We start from the raw sequence: 25344 nt of genomic DNA on the forward strand, positions 1-25344 counted from the left end.
TTAGTATACACACGCTAGTGTACTACTAGGAGCATACACAAGCATACTTGTTTTAGAATTCGGCTATAACCTTTAATTATATTTCACAAACCACCATCAACGTACATTTTTAGCTAATTTGGATGAAATACAGTGAATCCTGCCACTTGGAGACAATTTTTTAAAGGTTTATTACTGATGTAGTTTACAGTAATTGCAGATTAATTTGATGTAAAGTAAACTGATTGAATTATTTCTGGCATCTGGTAAACCTTTCAGCTTATCTTGCTGAAAGTCAGAAAAGGGGGCATTTAAGAATGATTTATTGAAATATGATTGTAACTTCATTCTAGGCATAATGACTCTATACAGTGCGTTTCATACAATCCTCTTACTCATCAGTTGGCATCCTGCTCTTCCAGTGATTTTGGTATGTCTTCTTCCTCTAACTTCTCCATTAAGCCAGTAAATTCTGTTAAGTTGTATAGCTAAGCTAACTACAGATAGGTTCAGCTGTTTATATCCAGAAGAGATGAGTTATAAAGCTACCTAAAGTTAAGTAACATTAGATACGTATTTAAATCACTTAAACTCAATTGGAAAGGGCTATGTAGTGAGGTGCCACAGAGTAAAATGTACTACTTTGTTACCATGATTTTTTGCAGAGACATCCTCTGTGTTATTTAGATAGATTTTTTTTTTTTTCCCATTTACTGATAAATAATATGTATTTAAATGTCCTTCTAGCAATGGATGAGACCTTGATCCCTCTGAAATCCCAGCTGAGTTTTCTGACAATATTAGTTTTGAATCTGAACACTGGTAAATGCTTACTTGTTATTTACTTTGGCTTTTTGTTTGCTTTAATCAAGGCTTATGGTCTCCTGAACAGAAGTCAGTCTCTAAACATAAAACTAGCAGTAAGATTACTTGCTGTAGGTAAGTTTTCAGGATTACCTATGTCACTTAAGTTAGTTTTAATACAAACCATTCAAAATAATATGCAAGCTTAAAGAAAAAAAGTGCAAGTGAAGTAGTTCAATGTATGCAGAGACAGTATGTAGTAGTATGAGATAGGCTCTCCTACCTTGCTGTTCAGTAGCATTGTGTCCTTGGTGCTGCCTCACCATTCTCATCATTAAAATACCTGAGTACTGTTTATAATGCTCCAGTAGGAATATCACTAATATTTATCAAAGATGATTTGTTCGTTCTTGTGCAGTCTTCTCGGTGAGACGCACACCACCCCCCACCCCCCCTTTTTAGTAGCAAAGTGTTTTGGTTTTTATTTGGTACTGTTTATAACTGAATTCTTCTGAAAGTATCAGAGAGGTGTTCCAATCTTGAGCAAGTGTCTTAACTTCTCTCTCCCTCTGTTTAGCCATCTTGTGCAATAACAATAAAATGAGGAAAAATAATTATACTTTTCGTTTGTAGAGCTGTTCATCTCCTCTGTTGTTGGTATTTTCAGTAGGAGGAGATATGACCATTATGGGGAACCTGAGGCAAGGGTACATTAATTTGTGTAAAGTCACCCATCTAACTACAGTAGAGGCGAGAATAGAAACAAGGTCTCCTGTCCCACACCATGCAGTTTTATCTGATCAGAGTTCTAAATGTGGCTTTTAAAACAGTCTGGTCTACTGCCAACACTGTCATCCCCAAAAATGTATCTGTTACTTAGCACATGTTAGAAGTATTGCAAGCAGATGATAGCTTTAATTTTTTTTTTTTATTTCTACATTTTTTTATTTCTGTGTATATTATAAAATGTTCTTGCTGTAGTGCATGCTGTTGCCATAAATGTGGATTTAGATGCATAAACAAACTGTAGGATTACTGGCTACCTCCCAGAACTCCCTCTTAGAAGTATATGTCAATCTATCATCCCTATTTGAGTATGCTGTACCATCCTACCTTCCTGCTGCTTGTTTTTAGTAGTTTGTTCTTCAGTATGTGTGTGTTTTACCAGCTGGACAAATGATGGCCAGTATCTTGCTTTGGGGATGTTCAACGGCATTGTCAGCATAAGGAATAAAAATGGTGAAGAGAAAGTTAAAATAGAGCGTACAGGGGGTGCTTCATCTCCAATATGGTCAATTTGTTGGAATCCATCCAGGTAAATAATTTCATCCTTCCTTTTTTCATGCCAAATAGATAATCCTTGGCTTATTGATTGCAGAAGGGCTTGACTTTTATCCCTGCTGAAACAGATTAATGCCATGTACGTTACCTTTTTTTTTAAGTGATTATGTATTGGGACTTTGGCTTTGCTGCCAGTCTTTAATTGAATGGAGAAACTGGGAACATGTTCCACTTAAATCATAGAATCATTTGGGTTGGAAAAGACCTTTAAGATCATCAAGTCCAAACGTTAACCTAGCACTACCAAGTCCCACTAAACCATGTCCCTAAGCACCACATCTACATGTCTTTGAAATACCTTCAGGGATGGTGACTCAACCACTTCCCTGGGCAGCCTGTTCCAGTGATTGATAACCCTTTCAGTGAAGAAATTTTTCCTAATATCCAATCTAAACCTCCCCTGGTACAACTTGAAGCCGTTTCCTCTTGTCCTGTCACTTGTTATTTGGGAGAAGAGACTGACATCCACTCACTATAACCACCTTTCAGGTAGTTGTAGAGAGCGATAAGGTCTCCCCTCAGCCTCCTCTTCTCCAGACTAAACAACCCCAGTTATCCTCAGCCGCTCCTTGTAAGACTTGTGCTTCAGGCCCTTCACCAGCTTCATTGCCCTCCTTTGGACACACTCCAGCACCTCAGTGTTTCTTGTAGTGAGGGTCCCAAAACTGAACACAGTATTTGAGGTGCAGCCTCACCAGATCTCAAGAAACACTCCTTTTTTCTTTTATATTGTTTTTGGTTTGGTGTTGGGGTTTTTTTTTGGGGGGGGGGCAGATTCTGTTTGGATTGGGGGGTAAGAAAGGGGAGCTGTTTTTTCACTCCCAATTCAGAGGGAATATTGTGCCAAATATGTGAATAAACAATTACTATTGCAGTAGGTGGGAGAATTTTTGGAGTAGAGCAGATGAACAAGAGGAGTCAGTTCACAGCTATTTAGAGGAGATACCAGTGCTGAAATCCAGGCCTGGCAGTAGGCAGTATAGTCAGACAGAGGGAGAAGACCATGAGGAAGAAGAGACCTCTATGGATTTCAACTTGTGAGTGAAACTTCAAAGGAACATACGTATCTATGCTATCTACAACAGTAATTTACAAATAAGACCAAGGGCAGAGAGTATTATGCAGGGTACAAAATCAGATATTCAGAAGTTAGGAAATTCTAGATTAATAGTTACCTGTATGGTCTTAATTTATTCTGCTAGTTATGTGTTCATTATGAGATAGTTCTTTAGTATGTGATACCTTTTCCCCACAGGTGCATGCATCATGTGTTGAGCAAAGGGAGGGTGCTTGCTAAACAGTTAGCTTTTCATTAGTGTTTTTTGTCTGTTTCCTTTTTATTCAGTTTATGGCTAGAGGCATTATTTGCAACAGAATGTTCAGATTGCCATCTCCCTTCTTCCTAGGCAAGAAGCTGTGGAGAAGGTGACTCTCAGTTTTGCTCCAAGCTGAACAGATCATGTCAGAGTACCAAAGTTAACAAATTTGAGACCTGAAGCCTTTCCTCTGTCTGCTGCTGGTCTCACATGAACAATTTTATTTTTTTTTTTTCCCCTGCCTTACACTGATAACTGTAGTTTGCTCTCGCTCAGCTGTATTGAGTTTGATGTTATGGTGGCTTTGTACTACTGTAGCTAAGATCAGAATCAGAGCCCAGGTGCTTCATCTGTTTAAGGGACCATTAGCTTCACTGTACCCACTGCTTATATAGCTGTATGTGAAGTGATACATCAAGTTTTGCAGTTACTCCTGTAAAGGAGACTGATTTTTCTTTTGTGTCTCCAAGCTGTCTTCCTCAGTTTTAAATGGCAAGATGTATCTGCTGTCCTTTCAGTTTGTGCTTTTGTAAAAAGCAATATGAAGTAAATTCTGCTATCCTATTATTTTGTTCTATTGCTCTAAGAAATTTATTAATAAATTGCTGTAGAGTGTCCTAGTTTCAGCTGGGATAGAGTTAACTGTCTTCCTAGTAGCTGGTATGGTGCTATGTTTTGAGTTCAGTATGCGAAGAATGTTGATAACACTGATGTTTTCAGTAGTTGCTAAGTAGTGTTTAGACTAAAGTCAAGGATTTTTCAGCTTCTCATGCCCAGCCAGCGAGAAAGCTGGAGGGGCACAAGAAGTTGGCACAGGACACAGCCAGGGCACCTGACCCAAACTGGCCAACGGGGTATTCCATACCATGGGACATCCCATTTAGTATAGGAACTGGGAAGTGGGGGCAGGGAATCACCGCTCGGGGACTAGCTGGGCGTCGGTCGGTGGGTGGTGAGCAATTGCACTGCGCATCATTTGTACATTCCAATCCTTTCATTATTGCTGTTGTCATTTTATTGTGTTATCATTATCATTATTAGTTTCTCCTTTTCTGTTCTATTAAACCGTTCTTATCTCAACCTGCGGGTTTTGCTTCTTTTTTCCCGATTTTCTCCCCCATCCCACTGGGGGGGGGGGAAGTGAGTGAGCAGCTGCATGGTGCTTAGTTGCTGGCTGGGGTTAAACCACGACAAGAGTTACTACATAATTTTTCTTCTTTTTTGTTAGAGATGAACACAATGATATTTTAGCTGTGGCAGACTGGGGTCAGAAACTTTCCTTTTACCAGCTTAGTGGCAAACAGGTATGTTCTAGAAAACGCACTCAAGAGTGGCAGGGTATTTCTGATTCTGTTTTGTGTCCTATATTCAAAGTGTTTGTATACTAGTGCTTTATTAACTACATTAAATGTTTTCTGTTTTCCCAACCTTTTATGAGTCTGCTTTTTTTTTTTTTTAAACCATCTTTTCCCTCAGCTCTTGTTTCTCCCATGGCAACTCAGCTGCTATCTTACAGTTCTTGTATTAAAGCCCTTACAACTTTGCTGGCTTTTGTGATATGGTTTACTGGTCTGTAGAGGACATCTTTGTATTTTTTCCAACTGGTTAAAGGGAGTTTTGCGAGTTGCTTGCATTCTGAGTAGACTGGTTTGGTAGCGGAGGGATTTTTCGATGTATTTTAGAACTGCCTTTGGGAATCTCAATATAGCCAGTGGGTCTGGGGTATTGAAAAGTTGTGCGTGGCCGGAGAGATGAGAAGAATGGTATCAATGATGGCACTTGTTGCCTCAGGAAATAAGGAATGAGCCTTTCATTAATGCTTTTGATTTTTTTTTTTTTTTTTTTTAATTTTCCCTTGTAGATTGGGAAGGACAGAATGCTCAATTTTGATCCTTGCTGTGTTAGCTATTTTACTAAAGGAGAGTATATTTTACTGGGAGGTTCAGATAAACAAGTTTCCCTCTTCACAAAGGATGGCGTGCGTCTTGGTACCATAGGAGAACAAAGCAGTTGGGTTTGGACATGCAAAGTTAAACCAGACTCCAACTATGTGGTGAGTAAGAACACTCCTCTGTCCTCTGACATTTTCACAGACAATTTCTCATATAAGGCAAGACCATAAATTTCAAACTCAGTTGCTTAGTCTAGACGTTCTTACTGAGGCAGCAGAACCTAAGCAGTGTCTAGTGAGGTCCTAGAACTATCATTGAAATTAAAAATATCCTGCAGAAGTAAAACTTGGGCTGTAAGAAAGCTGTAAATGAGCATAACACCTGTTTTCAGATGGTAAGGCATTAGGTGCATTTTGATTAAAAAAGAGAAAGGAAAAGAATTAAAAATGGCAGCTAATAACTTTCAGGTTGACCAAATCTAATTCCACGATGGGAAGAAAATGCTCAGATCTTTCTGAGTTTCTAGAATTACACCTTGTGGAAAATGCCTACAAGGCAACTGTTAGCCATAAATGCTGCACTCTGTCATTGTACAAGATTGTGAAGAGATACAGAGTGAATTTAAAAACAAGCAAAAAAAAAAAAGCTCCCCCTCCCCCCCATAAAAAAACCCAAACACCAAAACACAAAACCAATGACAAAACCAGACCCCACCCACCCAACATGGTAGTCTCCATGGTCTATGATGAGATTAGTCCTCATTTTGCATTGCACTTTTACCATTGTTTTAAGTACAAGTAGGCCGTAATTGGTATCCGTCTATACATTATGCAGGAAAAGGAACATAATGTTCATATAAATACTACACATTTTGCCAATTCTCACCTACACGTACCAATTAACTAAAATAATTTTCTTCTTGTGTTCAGGCAGTAGGATGCCAAGATGGAACAATATCCTTTTATCAGTTGATTTTCAGCACTGTTCATGGCCTTTATAAAGATCGCTATGCTTACAGAGACAGCATGACTGATGTTATTGTCCAACACCTCATCACTGAACAAAAAGGTAATTTCACACTTGCAGTCAGGCCAAAGCTTCACTCTCATTCTGTTTTGTTTTGTTTTTTTAATTAATATCCATCAGAACACTTGGAATAGATGCTGCATGTACCAGACAGATTGTTGTCACTTGACAGTAAAACTGAGGGATACTGTTTGCAGGATAAGAGTGCAAACTTGGATTCTGGAGGATCAGTGCTGACAAGCTTAGTGAAAGATGTGGGGATTTGGAAGGACATTGGGCGGGGCAGAGGCTTTTAAGATAAGGTTTTAATCTTTGCAAATGAGATAAAAATAGTGTATGTGATATTTAGCTGCTTTTTTTTTCTTACTTGCAGCCTCAAGGGTTTGTGTTGATTTTGTTTCTTCGTATCCACTGGCTTTTTATGGCAAGGAATCAAAGTCTTGCTCCAGAATGTGGTGTTGAAAAATAATAGAGGGTGATAAATTGTGACAGGGATAGTAGATTACATAGATGCAGAACAACAAACATATCCGAGCAGGAATCTGCTTTTAATTTTAGAGGTGCTTTAGAAAGATTCCATTTTAATGTGTTAGTAAGTTTTCTGATTTCTGTATCCATTATTTTTGTGTCAGCCTATACTGTATTGCTTTTGTGTTTTTTTTTCTCTCTAGTTAGAATAAAAGGCAGAGAGCTTGTAAAGAAAATTGCAATCTACAAAAACAGATTAGCAATCCAGATGCCAGAGAAAATCTTGATTTACGAGTTATACTCGGATGATTCTTCAGATATGTATTATCGGGTGAAAGAAAAGATAGTAAAAAAATTTGAATGCAACTTGCTGGTTGTATGTTCAGATCACATTATTTTATGTCAGGTATGTGCCTTAAAATCTCGAGTAGTCTTGGGGTGCATTCAGACTTTAAGATAGCTGTCCAAACATCTGGTAGGAAAAGATTGTACTGCGTATCTATTACAGTTTTTCCCCAAGGTACCAATGTGTAGTGTTGTTGTAATGTGCAGCACTGACATACTTCTAAGCAATAGCTGTGGCATGCCACAGCTGGCTGTTTCAGTAAAAGAGTCTCTGTAGTGAATTTGATAAATTAGCACATGATCCAGGGGAACACTACTAGAAAAAGGGTGGGGGTGGGGGTGTTCTTGTTTGCTTGTTCAGAGCATTGGAAAACCTTAAAGAATTCACCCTGTTAAATTGACAATTTGACTTCATGATTTTTATATGTAAAAGTAGGCACACATGCTAGTATAGGTATAAAGATAGCACATGAAAGACACAGGGTTTTATCTTTACATCCATGCAGTATTTTGTATATTATTGTGTCTTTAGGAGAAAAGATTGCAGTGCCTCTCATTTAGTGGCATTAAAGAACGAGAATGGCTAATGGAATCTCTTATTCGTTATATTAAAGTAATTGGAGGACCTCCAGGAAGAGAAGGCCTCTTAGTTGGTCTAAAGAATGGTCAGGTAACACATAATGTCTGGTATGTGTCTTTTCACTGTAAATAAAACCTGTTCTATACTCTTGGGGGGAGACCTTAGGAGCAGCACGCTCTTTTACAACCTAGAATTCTATTTGACAGAGTCTCATCTTGTGATTAAAAACTAATTACTTCTATTTTTCACGTTCTCTGGCTATAAAATTAATACAAACATGTTTAACTTTGTCTAAAATCTGTAAGTTGTTAGGAACAACTGACAAAAAATTGAGTTCTTGGTGAACTGAGAGAGCGTTTGTCTTTAGTGGGAGTTGGGGAGGTGTCTGTGTGTATACTTCTCCTGATGACCACTTGTGAAGGTGTGGATGTTCTAGAGGTAAAACTGCTGTCTATTTCACAAGCCAGTTAGCAGCTGAAAATTTCAAACTGGACCCCAGAGGTATTGATACAGAGAACAGGAATAGAGAGGAAGTTGAGATCCTTTGTGTCTTCTGTATCTATGCTATATACTCCCATAATATTATATTAATGTAATTGTTTAACTAGTGGAGCATTAACAAATCCAGGATGTATAGCATGTGATTTATTTGTATAGGCTTGCAACCTAGAGTATGTTGTGGAAACAAGTCTTTTCAACCTACTGCAAACTGAAAGCATTTTCTTCATTTTAATGCACAGTTTATCTCTGAAAAAAATTGCAATTGCATGCTTTAATCAGCGTTTAAGTTTGTACTGCTGTGCTATTACTAGGTTTAGGAACAAAAATGCATGGACTGACTTTGGTTTCAAATGTGTCTAGATTCTGAAGATATTTGTTGATAATGTCTTCGCAATCGTCCTGTTGAAGCAATCCACAGCTGTGCGCTGTCTGGATATGAGTGCATCCCGAAACAAGCTGGCAGTGGTTGATGAAAATGATACCTGCCTAGTATATGATATTCATACCAAAGAGTTGTTGTTTCAGGTAAAATTCAAAGTTTTTTTTTTTTTAAAGAAAAAAAAGGCGGGGGGGGCGGCAGGGGGGTGGAAGTGATTCGGAGCACAGACATAGCAAAAGTGTTGCTGTGCAGAAATTCATATAACTGTCATTTAAGCCATTAATCACATTTTGTAGGATCTAACTGTGATCTATTTCTCTATCGAAACTACCTTTTTAGAGATGTTAGACAAGGAATTAGAAGACAGGAGATACATGTGAGCAACAGCTGAATAAAGAGCACTTAAAGATGTGACAATTTAGAGCTCTGTCCTGCTTCCCTTTGAAGCATTACAGTTAATGAGCATTTTGGCTTTATCATTAGTATGAACAGAATTAAAGCCTAAACTTATTTGTTTGTCATGTATTCCCAGACTATAAAATGAATAATGATAATTCTTTCTTCATTGGCATTTTAGCAGTCACTCTAAGGGTTCACTCATTAATGTTGATGAAACATTTTCAGAGAACACTGGATAGAAAGTATGAAGTACTACAAAGATAGGGTCTGTAACTTTCTTTTTGTAATGGGCAGAAAAATGACCAATTAAATGTGCTAGCTAACAGTGTATTATTGCGGAATTTTATATTACGTTCTACAGTTTGATAGTATAGAGCATTAGTAAACATAAAACAATGGAAAGACAATCACAGCTGTTTATTAAAATGTAAAATATGTCTGTGTAAATCTGTTCAGAAATATACTAGGCTTTAGAATATTACAAACGTAAATAAGTGTGTGTGTGTAGACAGCCACGCTATAACAGGTCAAAAGTTCTAGCTGAAGGATGCCTATTTCTTAGGAAAGAAGATGTGATTGCATCTGTTGTAATCCTCAGTTATTTTGCTCATTAGGAACCCAATGCTAATAGTGTGGCTTGGAATACACAGTGTGAGGATATGCTTTGTTTTTCTGGAGGGGGTTACCTCAATATCAAAGCTAGTAACTTCCCTGTTCATCAGCAAAAACTTCAAGGCTTTGTTGTGGGTTACAACGGCTCCAAGATCTTCTGTCTTCATGTTTTTTCTATGTCAGCTGTTGAAGTTCCGCAGGTAATCCTTTAATCTCATTAAGTGTTGCTTTACATTTCATAAACATCAATGTTTAAGAAGTGAAGAAGCTTTTCTGAGATTTACTCGTATTTCATTACCATGATTGCAGTTCACAGTTTCTTCATCATTATTTAAGTTATATTGCATGATCTATTTTTTTTTGTTTATTTGGCATTAATTAAGCTAGTTTCCTTTTTGCTGTTGTTGATTGTTGTTTCTAATTCTCCCTTTCTAGTTGCAAATGCATATAATCTAAAAGCAAAGATGAAGATAGGGTGTGGGTGTTAACCTCTTTCTGTATTTTTACTGTAGTCTCTCTATGTACCTTTTCTCAAGTTGTAATTTCATTTTTCTTATGAGTACATCAAATACTGTCTTATTGTTGCTTCATCTAGATGTGTTTAGACAATATTTAAGCTGTATATTTTAGTCTGAATGTATAGTACATATGTAGCCTTTATGCTCTAAATTTAGAGATTGCCTTCCACAAAATCCTAGTTTATGCGTTACAGGAAGCAATGGAAGAGTCTAAAACAGTCCAAGAAACGAAACAAAAAGAGGAAAAGGAAAAAAAAAAAAAAGTTTCTGACTTATGCACCCAAGTGTGGGCAGGATTTGAGACCGAGAGTCAATGAAGAAGGCAAAGTGCCATGTGCTTTTATTAACTAATGGATGCCTGTGGTACAGACTGCTGTCTGCTCCTCTGAGGCATTATGCAGATCCTTCATTAGGTGCTGGGTTGTCCAGTGTGGTTGACAGCCATGAGACTGACCAAGCCAAGTACACTTTTTGTCTGGCTTTGGCATGCTGTAGGCACCAATATGCCACAAAATTATTGTGAAGTATCACAGAGGCAGCTTTTTCAAAGCTACGGTTTTAGAGGGAGGGAATACCAAAAAGTATACAATTCTCAGCTGAATTGATAAAAATAACATAGAAATCAGTCTGCACACTGGCTTTGGTGCAAACCCAGAGTTAAAGGCAATCTAGCTGCAGTGCTCCCCGTTCGTTCAAAGGGTTCGAGCTGTAGCTGCAGATCCTGAGCCTTAGTCTATCCATGTCAGCCTGCAGTTGACAGTTTCTCTCTTTAATTCCCTTTCAGGGCCGATCCTTGAGGTCAGTGCCTTTTGGGCTTAATAGTCACAGTCTTGGTAAAACAGCTTTGTCATCAGGGTTGGCACGGAAGGGTTACCTCCTCATGATACCTCTTCCTGTTTTGTCTGAGTATTTCCAGGGATGCTTCACACTGGGCTGTTGTGCCACTTTTCATGCTTTTAGCCTTTGAGAACAAACTACCCACTCCTTTGTTTGGCTTCCATAGTATTAAAAAAAAAAAAGCTCATTGGCTCGTTGTGGATAATATTTAGCATGTACAATGCTCAGAAGAATTCACATTCCTAACTACTTCCTAATATGCTAGGAACTGAAGATTTCAAGATGGATGAGTTTGGAATATAATTAACCCAGCTTGTCTAAAGATACAGTAATAATCATCCCAGAATGTTGTTCTATCTGTTACGCAAAAAACGTACATTTATTCTCTGTGGACCTTGTAATGGTTGTGATTAGAATATAACTTTTTTTCCCAATGTATGTAGAGAATTTCACTAATATGTCTCAATATTATGGTTTCTGATACATGTTTTTCAATGGAAATCCTCAGTCTGCACCCATGTATCAATACCTGGAACGAAAAATGTTTAAAGAAGCTTATCAAATTGCATGTTTAGGAGTAACTGATACTGACTGGAAAGAACTGGCCATGGAAGCCTTAGAAGGGCTGGAGTTTGAAACTGCTAAAAAGGTAAAGCAGTTATTTACTTATTTAGCAGAAAACTTGTTTTGTTTTGTTTTTTTTTATATCTATGTAGTGTCTGTGTATAATGTATGTTTTATGGCTGGAATACAAAGTGGTGTTCCTGGGTTACTATCTTGCTTGTCTTTAGTGTATATATGTTATTCCACATACCAAAGAAAATGTTGGTTTGTTATATACTCAGGATCTTGAGATGAGGTTTCAAACTGCAGTCTAATTTATCTGTCTAGATAAATGCCATGTTCTAAATCAAAGTGTTAAATGCAGAGAAAATGGTTTCTTTCATCTGCTGGAAAATGCATTAATGAATTTGAGGGAAATAGAACTGGAAAGTTGTTCGGTGGTGCTGCTGACCACCGGGTGGCAGCAAAGAATGCCTTAGCTGACTTCCCCCCCCACCTCCCCCAGTGCTATACACTTACCCTTTTTCCCCCTAAGCATTTGATACAACCTCAGTTCAAATGTCGAGGTTTCATATTGTTATCTACACACTAATGTTCTTTGAAGGCAATGGTGATGGGATGTCATCGTTTTAGTTATTTTCTATCTGAAATGCCTTGGTTTTGGGAGTGGCCCATAAATGGGCATATACTGAAGAACAGAGTTTTCTCCAGCATAAAATACTTCCCTATTTTCTTTCGCCACCTTCTCTCAAATAAGAGGGCGAGCTGAGTTCAGTGTCATGAATATTGTATGAAAGACAAAACATTCTAAAAATATGCAGGGAATAGCCTGTAATGATAGGCATCTTTTAATAACAGATTTTTTTTAAAGGAAATTAAATGCTTTATTTTTCTTTTTTTCCCTTAAGTGGAGGCATCAGAATAATTCCAGTTTCATGGATGGCTTTATGCAAATAGATATTCTTAAAAAGTTTTCAGTGCCTCCTTGGAATTTTAAAGTAGTGCCCTCTTAGAATTAGAGCGGATTAATTTGAACAAAAGCAGCTTCTTGACATTAAAGGCTCTCATAGTTCCTAGTCCGATCTGGTGTAAGCAGAATATTCTATGCCCTCTTAAGCATTAGTTTGGTTAGAAGTCTTGAACATGCAGTCTAAAGAGTTAAATTTCTATTTTTTGATGCATGTCAAGAATAAGTGCTAAGCTGCTGTAACTCGCACGTGACTTTGCCACTTGAGACTTTGAGTTGCACATTTATCTCCATTTGCAAAAGATATTACGCTGTCTTGCGGTACTTTTATCTTACCGTCTTCTTACTTCCTTTCCTCTCCCTGAGCTGCTTCCATACTGGATTTTCAGAACGGTATAAAAACTATAAGCATATGCAGTATGCTTTGGCAATATGATCAATTATATGTTCTACGTTGTAACAGTTTCCTTAAATTTCCTTGTCTGTATCATGCCTCACATCAAAGTGGAAAAGCTATAAAATGGCCAGAACAAAACTATGTAATATTTTAAATGGCATTTTATATTTCTTGGGGGACTGACATACGTACACCTACTAGTCCCTGCCTTTGCTGTTTCTTTTCAGTGATAGGCTGTTTGGATTGTACCCTTGTCTTATTTACTGTAATGCCTCAGGGGCCACAGCTGTAGTCGGAGCCCATCAGGTTAGGGACTACGCAAACACAAACCCCAGCATATTTCTGTCTGTCCTGTTTGCATGAAGACAGCTTTATTTATGCATAACAATATTTTGATTTTTCTGGCTTTTCAAGTTAATTCCTTTTATTCTTTTTTTCTTTTCAATAGGCATTTACCAGGGTACGAGACCTTAGGTATTTAGAATTGATCAGCAGTATAGAGGTAAGAGAGTGTTAAAGATAGTGTACTTTCTTATGCTTAGTACTATGCCAAAATCAGTACTTTCTATTTTGGAGGGACTTTTGTTTGGATTGTGCTTCTGACCATTGGAGATGTGTTTAGAGTGAAAACCCGTGATTAGCAGAGGTGACTCAAATTCTAGTCATATGACTAAAACTTCATGGGGAAAAAAAATGGGGGTGTGGGACAACGAGAACTTCTGAAACTGTCTTCAGGAAAACTGGAAAAACGTTAAATATTCAGTTAATAATTGGTAGAATACTACTGTGCTAACAAAGCTTAGTACAGAATACTTCATAAACACGAGTTAATTAAGCCTTTCCTTACCCCCTGGAGGTAGGTAATTATTATTATCTTTTCTTTGCAGAGCCAGAAACAGGCCCAGAGAAATAAAATAAAAAACTTGAGGTCTCATGACAAGTCTGTGACAACTGGAAATAGAATTTGGGATTCCTTACTTCCATACTGTGCTCTAATCACTAGTTCTTATTCTTTTCACACTTCTTGATGGAATTTCACTGGACAATAACTGTCTGTCATGAGCACATTAAAAGACATGGTATCACCCTTGTCCTTTTACAAAGACTGCATGATAATGCTTAGTTTAAAGATCTGTGTTGAGATGGCATAAAGGGAATTCCTCTTTCTCGTGCTAATCAGATTTATACCTTCTCTGAGAGAATACATTCCTTGTCTTCCATTTCTGCAGAGTTGTCCTGGTTCTGTCAAAACACCCGTTGGTTGCAGTTAACTTTTCTTGGTGTCTAACATGGGACAAAGTTCTGTGCTAGAAGCCCCTCTTTTTTTTTTTTTTTTAATTACTTTTAAAGGGTAGATAGGTACATGAGAGCATTCTCTTACCACTGCTAACCTTCCTTTTCCACATATGCATCTCTAGATCTGCATCTATTGAAGATATTCTGGAATTGTCATGTTATATTCTGTTTAATGATGAAGATTCCCGTCGTAAATAAGCATAAACTTACTTTCAGACTTCTTGAAAAAGCTCCTTCTGAAGTGACAGTTCTACATCATTGGTCACTCTTGCTTGTGGTGTATCAGATTCCTTTTAAGGCTTGTAAGGGTGTAACTAAGCACACGTTTTCCATTAATATAATGGTTTTCTCTCAATAATGACACTTTTTTTTTTTTCTAATTGATGACAGCAGGAAACATAGCTGCCAGATCTTTGTATCTGGCAAGATTCTGTGAAGTCTTTAAAAAATGGTGTAACAACTCCTCTGATTATTCTTTTAACCAAGTTCTAACAGGAACTTTCAACACCAGTCCAGTATCAGCCTAGTCAATAAGTGTGACCAGAAGGAGTGATGGCTGAGTTTCCTTTGGCAGTAGAGAATTGAATTTGTATGCTCATGGAATGCTTTTCCCCCTTTTGTGCAGTTTTTAAATTCAATTCACATCTATGTATTTCCCTATGAGGTGGGCTGGAAGTGACTGCTGCCTACCTGAAATCAGGAGCTCTTGCATGTGGGGACAGCGGTGGTGACACTGTTTTTTATTCAGAGGCAGGTTAACATACTTTTTTAATCTGCTTATTGCTAGCAATTATTTTCATGTTTGTCATCCCACCCGCACATATTGTTAATGTAGCCAAATTATATGCTAGTGAGTTTCTACAGGAGAAAATGAGGAACCCATCAGATGCCTTTTTTAAAATAGCATAGCATAATGATAGCGTGTGTTCATTTTCCTGTGCGAAATCCAGAGAAATGATTTTTTCATTACTTTGGTTTGTATAGTGACATTTAATTTTGTTCTTCCTAATTTTAATTAAGAAGGGATTTAATCCTTTAATTATAAATTCACCAGAAATGTAGGAGAGGCATAATTAGGATATCCTGTTACAGGTTTTTATTAACAGTTAAAATCTAAGCCTGAAAATCTAATTCTTCAATGGCTATTTCTCACCTAGGTCCTGATGATCTAGAATATTTTCTGCATCTCTCTCTGGGTTTTTTGTTTGGTTTTTTTTTTTTTTTTTTCCAGGAGCGGAAGAAGCATGGAGAGAACAACAATGAACTGTTCCTAGCAGATGTTTATGCCTACCAGGGAAAATTCCATGAGGCAGCAAAGTTGTACAAAAAGAGTGGACATGAAAACCTAGCTCTCAATATGTACTCTGATTTACGCATGTTTGACTATGCAAAGGTAATAGTTTGCAACTCAATATTTAAATGCAGAAATATTTACGTACCTGTAACTGTTTTCAAAGTAAAATCCTACAAAAGGATTGGATGAAATGCAGGCTTTGAATTCCAAATTTTGCTCAGTTAATTGGTTGAAGTTCATTTGACTTATAAGGGGGAAAATGGCTATCTTCTGCATGGAGATGTAATGGTAGCCTTTTTCTTCAGAGTCTTCTATTGAGGTAGCAGATTGTTTTGTGTAGTAGTCTCAAATGTGTCCATGGAATTCATGGCTTTTCATTGGACTTTTTTGTTGGACACCACCAAAGGCAACTCTTTCATTGTGATTATATAGTAGTAGTCATAGTGATTTTCCTTTTTTAAAAACTTAGTGTTTCATTTTTATGACTGGTTCTTCCCCATTATCTTGCTCAAGAGTCCCTTTTTATTTTTTTGTCTTCCAAAGATAAGAAGGTAGTAGACATGTGAAGTGGAGGTGAGCACACCATGCATTTAATTCACTTCTGCATTATAATAAAAATATTTTTCTTTCAGAGTTTGAACTTAAATAGGTAGGTTAGTTCTATATTAGTGTATTTTATAAAGTGTATAATATACTAACCAAGTATATTTTTATTTACTATTTTCTTCCAAAGATTCAATATGTCTTGGCTTTTTTCTTTAATATTTGTTTTCATGTAGAAATAAATTGAATATGGTTTTAAAAAGTCATGTTTTTATATGGTGATAAGAAAGCATTACTTGGCTTTTAAGCCCTCTATGGTGTTTTCTTATCAAAATCCCTGAGAATGCATGTGCTGTTTAGTCTCATTCATCACTTGTCAGAGCCTTGTTCTGCCCAATACAGGACAAAGGCTTTACCATGACATGCATATCGACTGTTTTAGTATAGATTCCACAAACTCTGTGTGCTACAGAGAAATCTTTTTTTTTTCCCAAGAGCTTAATATAAATACTTTGGGGCTTTGCTGATGTAAGTCTGACTTCCACTATTTTTGGCTGATGAGTCTTTGTTAGCTTCAGTGCTTTGGCTCCTCTTGAACATAAATGTAATTCATAGATGAAAATTTTCCCATAAGTCTTCATAAGAATCTTTTAATTCTTGGCTGTAGTCATGTCTATATTTAACTAGCAGAGAGCAAAAGGTCTTGTGTCTCCTGTCCTTGAAAGTAACTCCATGCAGAGGAAATGAAAGGTACTTCATAGCATATGAAGGAAGCTTTCTGTGCAGGGAGTGCACAGTACATGGAGGAATATGTAAACCCCCCTTGTTTGCCAGTTATTTTTCCAAGGAAAGATATATGGGGGGGGTGGTGTTGGTGTTTTTGTGTTGGGTTTTTGTTGTAGTTGCTGCTGTTGTTGTTGTTTTAATGCTGCCAGAATTATGCAAAGGGACCCTTACAGAATCTGATTTCTTGTGCTTGACTTTGATTAGCTCTGGCTAGAGAGTCCAGACTGGAGGCAGAGGTCAGGAAGTCCTTTGATATCTGGTCATAGGCTTGTTATCACAGTACCAGATCACAACTTACTGAGAACTCACAAAAAACTCTTTATACTGTAAGAAGCAGAGCTTTTGATTTTTAGAGTTATTTTGGTGACCTAAGCTGGCAAACAAGTTGTGTCAAAGATACTGTTCAACTTGATTCTTCACTTCAGTTTTTCCTATTCAAAGACGTATCATGACATCCTTATAGTTATTCGGTTGAATCAGGGCTGTGTTGCAGTAGATAATGCTAGAGCAAAATCCTATGTGGAGCTCATTTAAGAGCTGACATAGAGATGGCATATAGTTCTGTACCTGTCAACTGGCTGCATCAGGAAAACTGCTGAATTGTGGTAGTGGAACAGATCTGTTGTGTGGGTGCTTTTTGTGGTTTCTTTTTCTCTTGTTTGTTGTTTTGTTTTGTTTTTTAAATCTGAACCAGAATTTACCAGAAACACAGAGGATAAGGTGATTTTCCACTCTCTTCTCACCTTTCCATTTCTCCTTTGTTCTGATTTTTCATTTGATAGAAGCTGTTTTAATGGACAGTAGCCTGTTCTGTTAACAGACAAAACTGCCCTCAATCGATCTTCTGGTGTTGAAGTACTTTTTTTTTTCTTTCTTTTTTTTTTTTTTTTTTTTCTTCTTCCCTCTCCTGGCACATGATGCCAGCAGATGTGAACCATATGGTGCCAGGGCTTTGGTATTGGCAGAAGAAGCTGAGCAAACTATTAGAAATATTTCCAAAATGGTCATCATCACAGCATCCAGGTTTGGTGTTTGCATTCCTTGCAGAAGTCCAACCAGTTCAGAGTCACTCTCACTTTTGAGCAGCTGTCATTCCATCCTTATAAAAGAACTTCTTTGATATATTGCAATATAATTATCAAGTGTCTTTGCAGAAAATGAAATTTCAGCCTTTAATTGATTTGTAGCTAGGCATCCTGATACTAAGTGGGTATACTATTGTTACCTAAGGATGGGGTGGGGCTGGCTCATCTTCAAGAATGAAACTGTACCTTCTTGGCTTGCAAAAGAAAATATGAAACTTGGAATTGATCTATTACAGTTTTTGAGATTAGTATTGTTTTGTTTTGGAAAGGCATGTTCCTGAAAAGCATGCAGGAATCATAATTTGTATCCACTTAAACAGGATCAACAGAGAGCAAGCTTCCCAAGAAATCAAGTGGGGACATATTGATTACCTCTGAGGCATCTGCATTGTCCTTCTCCTGGCCCTTGCAGAATCTCCCACCTGTTTTGTTTTTTCTTTTAATTGAAAACTATCTAAACGGGAGATTTGCCATTGTTTCCTACCAGACATTGGGCCTTAATGATTACTGGCTGAAGGCTGGATCAGTTCATGTTGCTCTGTATGCGGTATTTCTTTTCTTAGGAGTCATAACGATATTCATTTAAAAAGTCTTTATGTATTTTAGAATTTGGACTGTAACAATGTTTGTGGCCAGAAGGTAATGCAAACTTTTGTATTGCACTATTTCAGGATTTTCTGGGATCTGGAGACCCCAAAGACACAAAGATGCTAATAAAAAAACAAGCAGATTGGGCTAAGAATATCAATGAACCAAAAGCAGCAGTGGAGATGTACCTGTCTGCAGGCGAGCACATGAAGGCCATAGAAATCAGTGGGGACCATGGCTGGGTTGATATGTAGGTTTTAGTTCCATCTCAGAGATAATATATAACAAAAACTCAAATGAGTTATTATGAATTCTGCATAATTTTGAAGTAAGACAAAACTTGTTTGATATGTGCCGTTGTTTATATCAAACTGAGTATTTGAAGCACATCTACAATTAAAAATGTTTTAAAAGTTACATATGTTTAGAGGGTAGGGACATAAATATGTTACGAAAACAAATGCATTACAACAGCAAGGAGTATGAATGGATTCATCTGTAGCATGAGACTGTCTTCTAAAATATGCATGCCTTAAGCTTTTCAGAGTAATCACAGTAGTGCTTATATGTGATAGCCTGTTTCTGTTGTTTTAAGCTGTTAAGGATAACCATCTAGTGGGTAGAGAAGACAACTAGAGCACAGAATCCCTAGGAATTCTGGGGCTACTCCTGTCACTGGTCAAATTCTCCTTGATTTGCAATAGGTGATGCTTTGGGTCGATAGCTGAGTTGCCGTAAGGTCTTGGTCACGTCACTCGGCCGTCCCTTGCCTCAGTTTTGCTGTGTGGCAAATAGAGTAATGTTTATTCAGGGGTCTTTTGTTTAGGTCAGGGTTGAGGAAGTATGTCCCATGTCAGTCATGTAGGACCTATTCCCTCCCTCCATCTTCATGAATATGCAAAGAGTCTGAGAAACAGGATTGCGCATATGAGTAGAGATTGAAAGAACAGGTTTCAAGTTTGTAAAAGGTAAAAAAAGAATTTGGAATATTTACTGAAAACTGTTTAAACAGCGTTGCATGGTACTACTGTTATGATATTTATTAAATAATAACTGATTAAAGGTAAAGTTATTACAATAATTAAACAAAAAGGCAAAACAACAAGGCAGAACCTGAAATATTTGGCTTCTTTTTACTGGGTCTAGGTTAATTGAAATTGCTCGAAAACTGGATAAAGCTGAGCGTGAGCCTTTGTCAAAATGTGCCTTCTATTTTAAGAAACTTGATAACCCTGGCTATGCAGCAGAAACCTACATGAAGGTTGGTGACCTGAAAGCATTGGTCCATCTCCACGTGGAGACTCATCGCTGGGAAGAAGTAAGTGTGCCCTTGATTTCTGTGTTTAAAACCACTACTTCTTATTGTCCCTGGTTGCAAGAAAGGGAGACAAATGTCTGCCTCCCCCACCACTGTAGTGAAGAGAGAGGCAGGGAGGGAGGCTTCTGTACAATGCGATTCAGAGTATTTAAGTTAATTTTGTACGTTCAGTGTTTGTTTGGTGGTGGTTTTTTGTTTGGTTGGTTTTGCTTGGGTTTTGGGTTTGTTTTTTTTTTTAGTTTCCTGGCTGAATTTTTCTTGGTCTCACTTCTGAGCACCTTTTTTGCCTGTTGAGTAATAATTGCCCACTTCCTATGGTAATCCATGGCATGCTTCTAGTCCATCAGAAAGAATACACAGTAATTAAATCATGGCAAATTCTGCTTTATACTGTATTATTTATAATTTGGACACACCTGAGTGAAAACACCATATACATAATTTAGATCTGATGAATGTGTGCTGTATTAGTGTGGACCCCACTCTATAACTGGATTTATGCTTTTGATTAGGTAAAGTTCTGACTTCACTGGCTTTTTCCATAAAAACACAGATCTGCTGGTACCACTCACTTTATAGTTGGGGTCACCATTAATTTTGTTCGTGTTTCTTCACATTAAGTTTTTGATAGGTGTAGTTTCTTAAGGAAATGTTTTCAAAGTGCTGCTGGAATTGACAAACTCCATCCCCAGTTATATCAGTGCTTTGGAAAACTGTAGACTTAGTCCTTTGTTGACTAGTTGGTGAGTTTACAAAGTGAATCTAAACTGCATTTACAGTGTTAGTTCAATTTCTTTAGAAGATATATTCAGTAAAAATAAAAATATTTTTTGTCTCTTGCTGTGAAATCTACTAAATTTTCATAGATAATCACTTTCAAGTTTCCCTGATTCAATAACCAGACCGTTACTATGCTTAGCTTCTTTTCTTTTGTTGTTGATTGCTTTTTATTTTAAAATACATTAGTTTCATACTGGAGAAAATATGGATTGCACTCTTTATTCTGTGTATGTATTTTTATTGTGAATTTACTTAGAGCTAAAGGACTGATCCCATGGAATATTCTAAACCCTTTAACTGTTTAAACCATGCAGTATTCTAAAAATGATTATTTTTTTTATTTACCTCAGGCATTTGCTTTGAGTGAAAAGCATCCTGAATTCAAAGATGATGTCTATGTCCCTTACGCTCAGTGGCTAGCAGAGAATGATAGATTTGAAGAAGCCCAAAAAGGTAAGAGTGTCTCTCACAGATCAGTGGTCACTCAAAATGTATGCCAGACTTTTCCAATACAGAATATGCACCATCTGCCCTGGAGAGTTTCTTATTGGTGGGATTCAAAACCAAATAGAACCTGTGTTTTCATGCCAGTCTTAAAGTAGCTAGAGGTCTCCTTATTTGTAAGAAAATGTGATGGATCTATCAAAAATTATGGCATCTAAATACAGGTCCAGATCTTCCATCTCATCGTATATCTGAGTGTGGCACGTGACAACAGTATTTGGCATATAAGCTGAACTGTCTGTATTAATATTTTTATCACAATAGAGTTCAAAATATGGCAGCCACCTTAAGAATCTGAGTGGAAAGCATAGTTTTTCCTTATATTTAGGTAATGATGGGTTTGTACAAGTAAAATTTTCCTGTTTCTTTAAGAATTTTCATGTATTTCGTTAGGCTTATAAAATTACCTTTAAAGAGAACTGTCAACCTTCCATCATGTAGACAGGCTTCAAAATTTAATTCATAAACTGTTCCAGGGACAAGGAGATGTTGAAGCAAGCTCCATGTGGAGCCAACATGTTTTTAGTATAGTTACTCTTCTCAGGTGCAGCTCCATGTGACTGTTGCATCTGTTGTTTCCAGAGCCAGCTCAGATCTAAGTGTGTAATTGCATTTGCTTATAAGGGCCAAGCTGGTGAACATGCCAGACATGATATGTCTCCACATAAACTAGTTTGTGTGTCTCGGCACCTGGTTTTAGGGCAGTTTGGTAGTTTGCACATAGTACTCTGAATATAGGTACATTGTTCCCAGTTTGTTCCGCAAAGCTCTATTCTGCTGTGGCTCAGCAAATATAAATGCCCCAGAATTGGGTGAGCTAGAGATCATTGCGTAGCTATGTGAGAATTTGGTTATATCTGAGCTAGCTGAAGTCAGGGGGCCATTGTGCTGTGGGGTTGGGTTTTGGGGGGTTAGTGTCCCGTCCCCCTATCCCCATTACTCTATATGAAGGCTCTATTTGCCAAATGCATGTTTACCAAGTAAGAATTCAGGATCTTACTTTATACGGGCTTCTGAGCATCAAATAAAGAAATGCTGTTAATAAATGATAGAATGATATAGTAAATGCTGTACTCTTTCAAAATATTCAGCATTAGAAACCAGACCACTAACTTCAAACATTAATTTATTGTACTTTTGAATGAAGTTGTGATTTGCAGTGTTTATAGAGACTGCCATTGTTTGTACAGAGATCTAATCATGATAGCATTTTTGCTCTTTTCTATATTTAAAAAAAGCAGCCAGCATTGTAGAAAATCTATAAGCTCAAGAGCTGCTGAGGCAGTGCAAAAGCCACAAAATACCTACAGATGCTTCTCATGTTCCATTAGTGTCGCTGCTTTCAAGGAGAAAAATAGCAGTGTATAATCCTTTTTATCCTGCCCTGGATAGACTATTTGATATTGGCTGAATAGACTGCTCTTAATTTAAAAACATTAATTTCAGTTAATTGATATGATCACACTGTAAAATCCTCTTTGTTTTGGCCTTCTTTGTAGCATTTCACAAGGCTGGCAGGCAGAGTGAAGCGGTAAGAGTGCTGGAGCAGCTAACGCACAATGCTGTGGTTGAAAGCCGATTTAACGATGCAGCCTATTATTATTGGATGCTTTCCATGCAGTGTTTAGATATAGCCCAAGGTAAGTAACTGAAAGGAAGCTTATGTTTGTTACCTTCTTGTGCATGTAGACGAACAATTACTGAATTGTGATAGCATTGCTGCAACTACTTCACTGTTGTGTGGCTTTGTTTTGGTTTTTTTAACGCTGTGCATAACTCTGGCTTGTGCTATTTTTGTAGTTCCCCTCGATTTCCCGTGTGCTTATTTAAAACAAATAAGCAAAACAGCAACATCAGCATGCTTAGGCCTCCTTCTGAAATCTGACTAGAATCAAAATCGTGTCTCCTGGGACCATGCATCCTCATGTACCTTCCCACAACACACGTTAACTGGAGAAGTGATAGGATGGTTAACGTACTAGTAAATAAAAGATGATGTTGGCATGTTTGAACATAGGTTGGAGACGTACTTTACAAATTATTTGTGCCAACAGCGATAAAACTGATTGTTCATTAGCTAACGTCTTGTCTTCTGAATGTATTTGACTGGGAGAGAGGTGGAGCCAGTAGTTAATAGGTGTAATTTAGTAATAATGAATACAAAAGATTGATAGTATTGCCTTTTGCCTGATGCTATAACTACTTTTTTTTGTTGTTGTTCAGCTGATGCATGATAGTGCTGATCTGTTACCCCTCAGGTATTTTGTAGAGAAGCAAATTTTTCCAAGTGGTTTAGTAGTGTATTTAGTATTTATGAAACAAATGTTTCAAAACTAATTTTATTTGTAAACTCTGAAGTTAAGGATGAGGTTTCCAGGGATGCACACCTATGATTTTCTACCTTTAAGCTATAGCCTCTAGCTATGTTAAGACCATTGCCTCAACTGTTTTGTGTTTTACCATGCTTGTTTTAGACCAGAAATTTCCTCAGAAAAACGGCAAGTCTGTGTAATGTGTGGTTTGCACAGGTAGATGGGACACATTTGAACTGGTACATACTTCTTTTGGAAGTACTGGCGCTAAAATCATAATATGCTGTTTTCTTCCAGCTGAGTCTCATAGACTCATCTTGGAGACTTACACTAATGCCTTTGCCTCCCGCAGAGAATGAACAACAGAAGACTGAAATGTTACAGAAGTTTCATCACTTCCAGCATTTGGCAGAAGTTTACCATGTCTATCACTCTATTCAAAGATACACTGTAAGATATTCACTTTAGAAGTTGGGTATTTATGCTTCCTGAGCATTTTTCTTTAGGGAGTCCAGAAATAACTAGGAATAATTAATTACTTTTCAGGCAATTAAATAGGGTGTAGAGTAGTGATACTGTATAGTAACTTTATTTATTTCTTTATTTTATTTTATTAAACAGCCTTCTGCTGTACTGTACAAGAACTTCTGTTGTCTCAGTTCCTAAAAACTGCAGTGCAGTTTTAGCAGATCTGTGCTTGTCTTAGTGTGAGTAGATGATGTGACGATGACTGACTTCCCACCCTCAGCCCTTTTTTGCTAGTTGTATTGGTTTGGTTCCACAGTGACCTGAGCCTCTGGTCCCACACAGGCTACAGTCAGCTTTTCCTTTAATCATGGGAAAACAAGATTGAACAGAAGGCACCCTACCTTAGGGATTCCCACAGTGTGGTACGTGTAACAGTAGTGATGTGTGTAAATTACTCCAAAATGATAAGCAATCATGAGTGAGGAGCTCCTGCTATTTCCAGCAATTGTAGCAATGTTGCTGCCACTGCTGGTGAAAATATCTGTTGTAACACATTTGAGAACCCTTGACCTGTGCCCTTGCCCAAAAGAAGACTGTGCTATGGAGGTCTTTGCTGGTCAGACTATTTCAGACCTTACAGTGCTGGAGACTACGCTAGTGCTGGCCAGTCTGTCCTCGTTTTTAAATAGTGTGTTAAAGAGTCTGGTTTAGGTACACGTATCTCTCTCTCTCTTTTTCTGCATGTAGCAGACATGAGCTTTGGTGATAAAGACATGCAAAATCCACTTGCTATATTCTGTCAGCACCTCTTCTTTTTGCAACTGTATGAAAGAAACACAGTACTTGAGATGCCTAGTGCTGTGATGCTTAGTGATACAAGTTGTTGGTTTTCCAGCTTAGAAATATGTGTCTGTATTTTTAATACTGCAGGAGGAGCCTTTCAGTTTCCACTTGCCTGAAACCCTCTTCAATATTTCCAGGTTTCTGCTTCACAGCTTAACAAAGGAGACTCCTTTGGGGATCTCAAAAGTGTATCCTTCCAATACAGTACAAAATCCTGAAGTTATCTTGAGATACATGAAAGAAATAATTGATGTTGATCCACAATGCAGCTATCTCCTGTAGGGTATCTTCGGTTTCAGCTGTTGGTTATAGTTAATGGAAACCGACTTCTGTCCCTAAGGAGATAATCAGCATCTTCAAACCATTGTGTGCCATTGTGTGTTTAACTGCGCTACCTTTTTTTTTTTTTAAATAGTTTTGGAGAGCTGTACAAATCAGCTAACATGTAATTCTCAAAACCACCCACCCAGTCTGGTGTATCACCTTTGTCAGAGAAGCAAGTTCTAGGATACCAGTCACTGGAACAGGATGTTGGCTCTGAATCTTGACAGTGTTGTTACAAGGAGACTGAACTGAGACAGGAGGGGGGGGGGGAAACAGGA

General features: G+C 37.6%; 1 protein-coding gene across 9 annotated transcripts in view; it reads left to right on the top strand.

The window, feature by feature from the left end:
- The window catches only part of IFT122 (intraflagellar transport 122), a 34388-nt gene that overhangs the window by 3485 nt on the left and 5559 nt on the right, over positions 1–25344 (top strand). For 3 of the 9 annotated variants that reach the window (XR_008233475.1, XM_052776879.1, XM_052776881.1), the window contains exons 5-23: positions 333–409; positions 852–918; positions 1952–2098; positions 4669–4744; positions 5302–5493; positions 6262–6400; positions 7030–7232; positions 7704–7841; positions 8613–8777; positions 9645–9842; positions 11506–11646; positions 13374–13427; positions 15453–15614; positions 18601–18767; positions 19664–19835; positions 20966–21068; positions 22619–22759; positions 23784–23881; positions 24830–24930. Coding sequence is in view for 7 of the 9 variants with exons in the window: in XM_052776879.1 (XP_052632839.1) it covers positions 333–409; positions 852–918; positions 1952–2098; positions 4669–4744; positions 5302–5493; positions 6262–6400; positions 7030–7232; positions 7704–7841; positions 8613–8777; positions 9645–9842; positions 11506–11646; positions 13374–13427; positions 15453–15614; positions 18601–18767; positions 19664–19835; positions 20966–21068; positions 22619–22759; positions 23784–23881; positions 24830–24930 (2541 nt within the window). In the remaining 2 variants the exon portion in view is untranslated. Of the gene's footprint in view, positions 1–332; positions 410–851; positions 919–1932; positions 2099–2999; positions 3162–4668; positions 4745–5301; positions 5494–6261; positions 6401–7029; positions 7233–7703; positions 7842–8612; positions 8778–9644; positions 9843–11505; positions 11647–13373; positions 13428–15452; positions 15615–18600; positions 18768–19663; positions 19836–20965; positions 21069–22618; positions 22760–23783; positions 23882–24829; positions 24931–25344 lie in introns of all 9 variants that reach the window. The other 6 variants (XM_052776886.1, XR_008233476.1, XM_052776880.1 and 3 more) reach the window with 6 other exon arrangements.

Source organism: Harpia harpyja, chromosome Z (assembly GCF_026419915.1).
Source record: "Harpia harpyja isolate bHarHar1 chromosome Z, bHarHar1 primary haplotype, whole genome shotgun sequence".
Lineage (NCBI taxonomy): Eukaryota > Metazoa > Chordata > Aves > Accipitriformes > Accipitridae > Harpia > Harpia harpyja.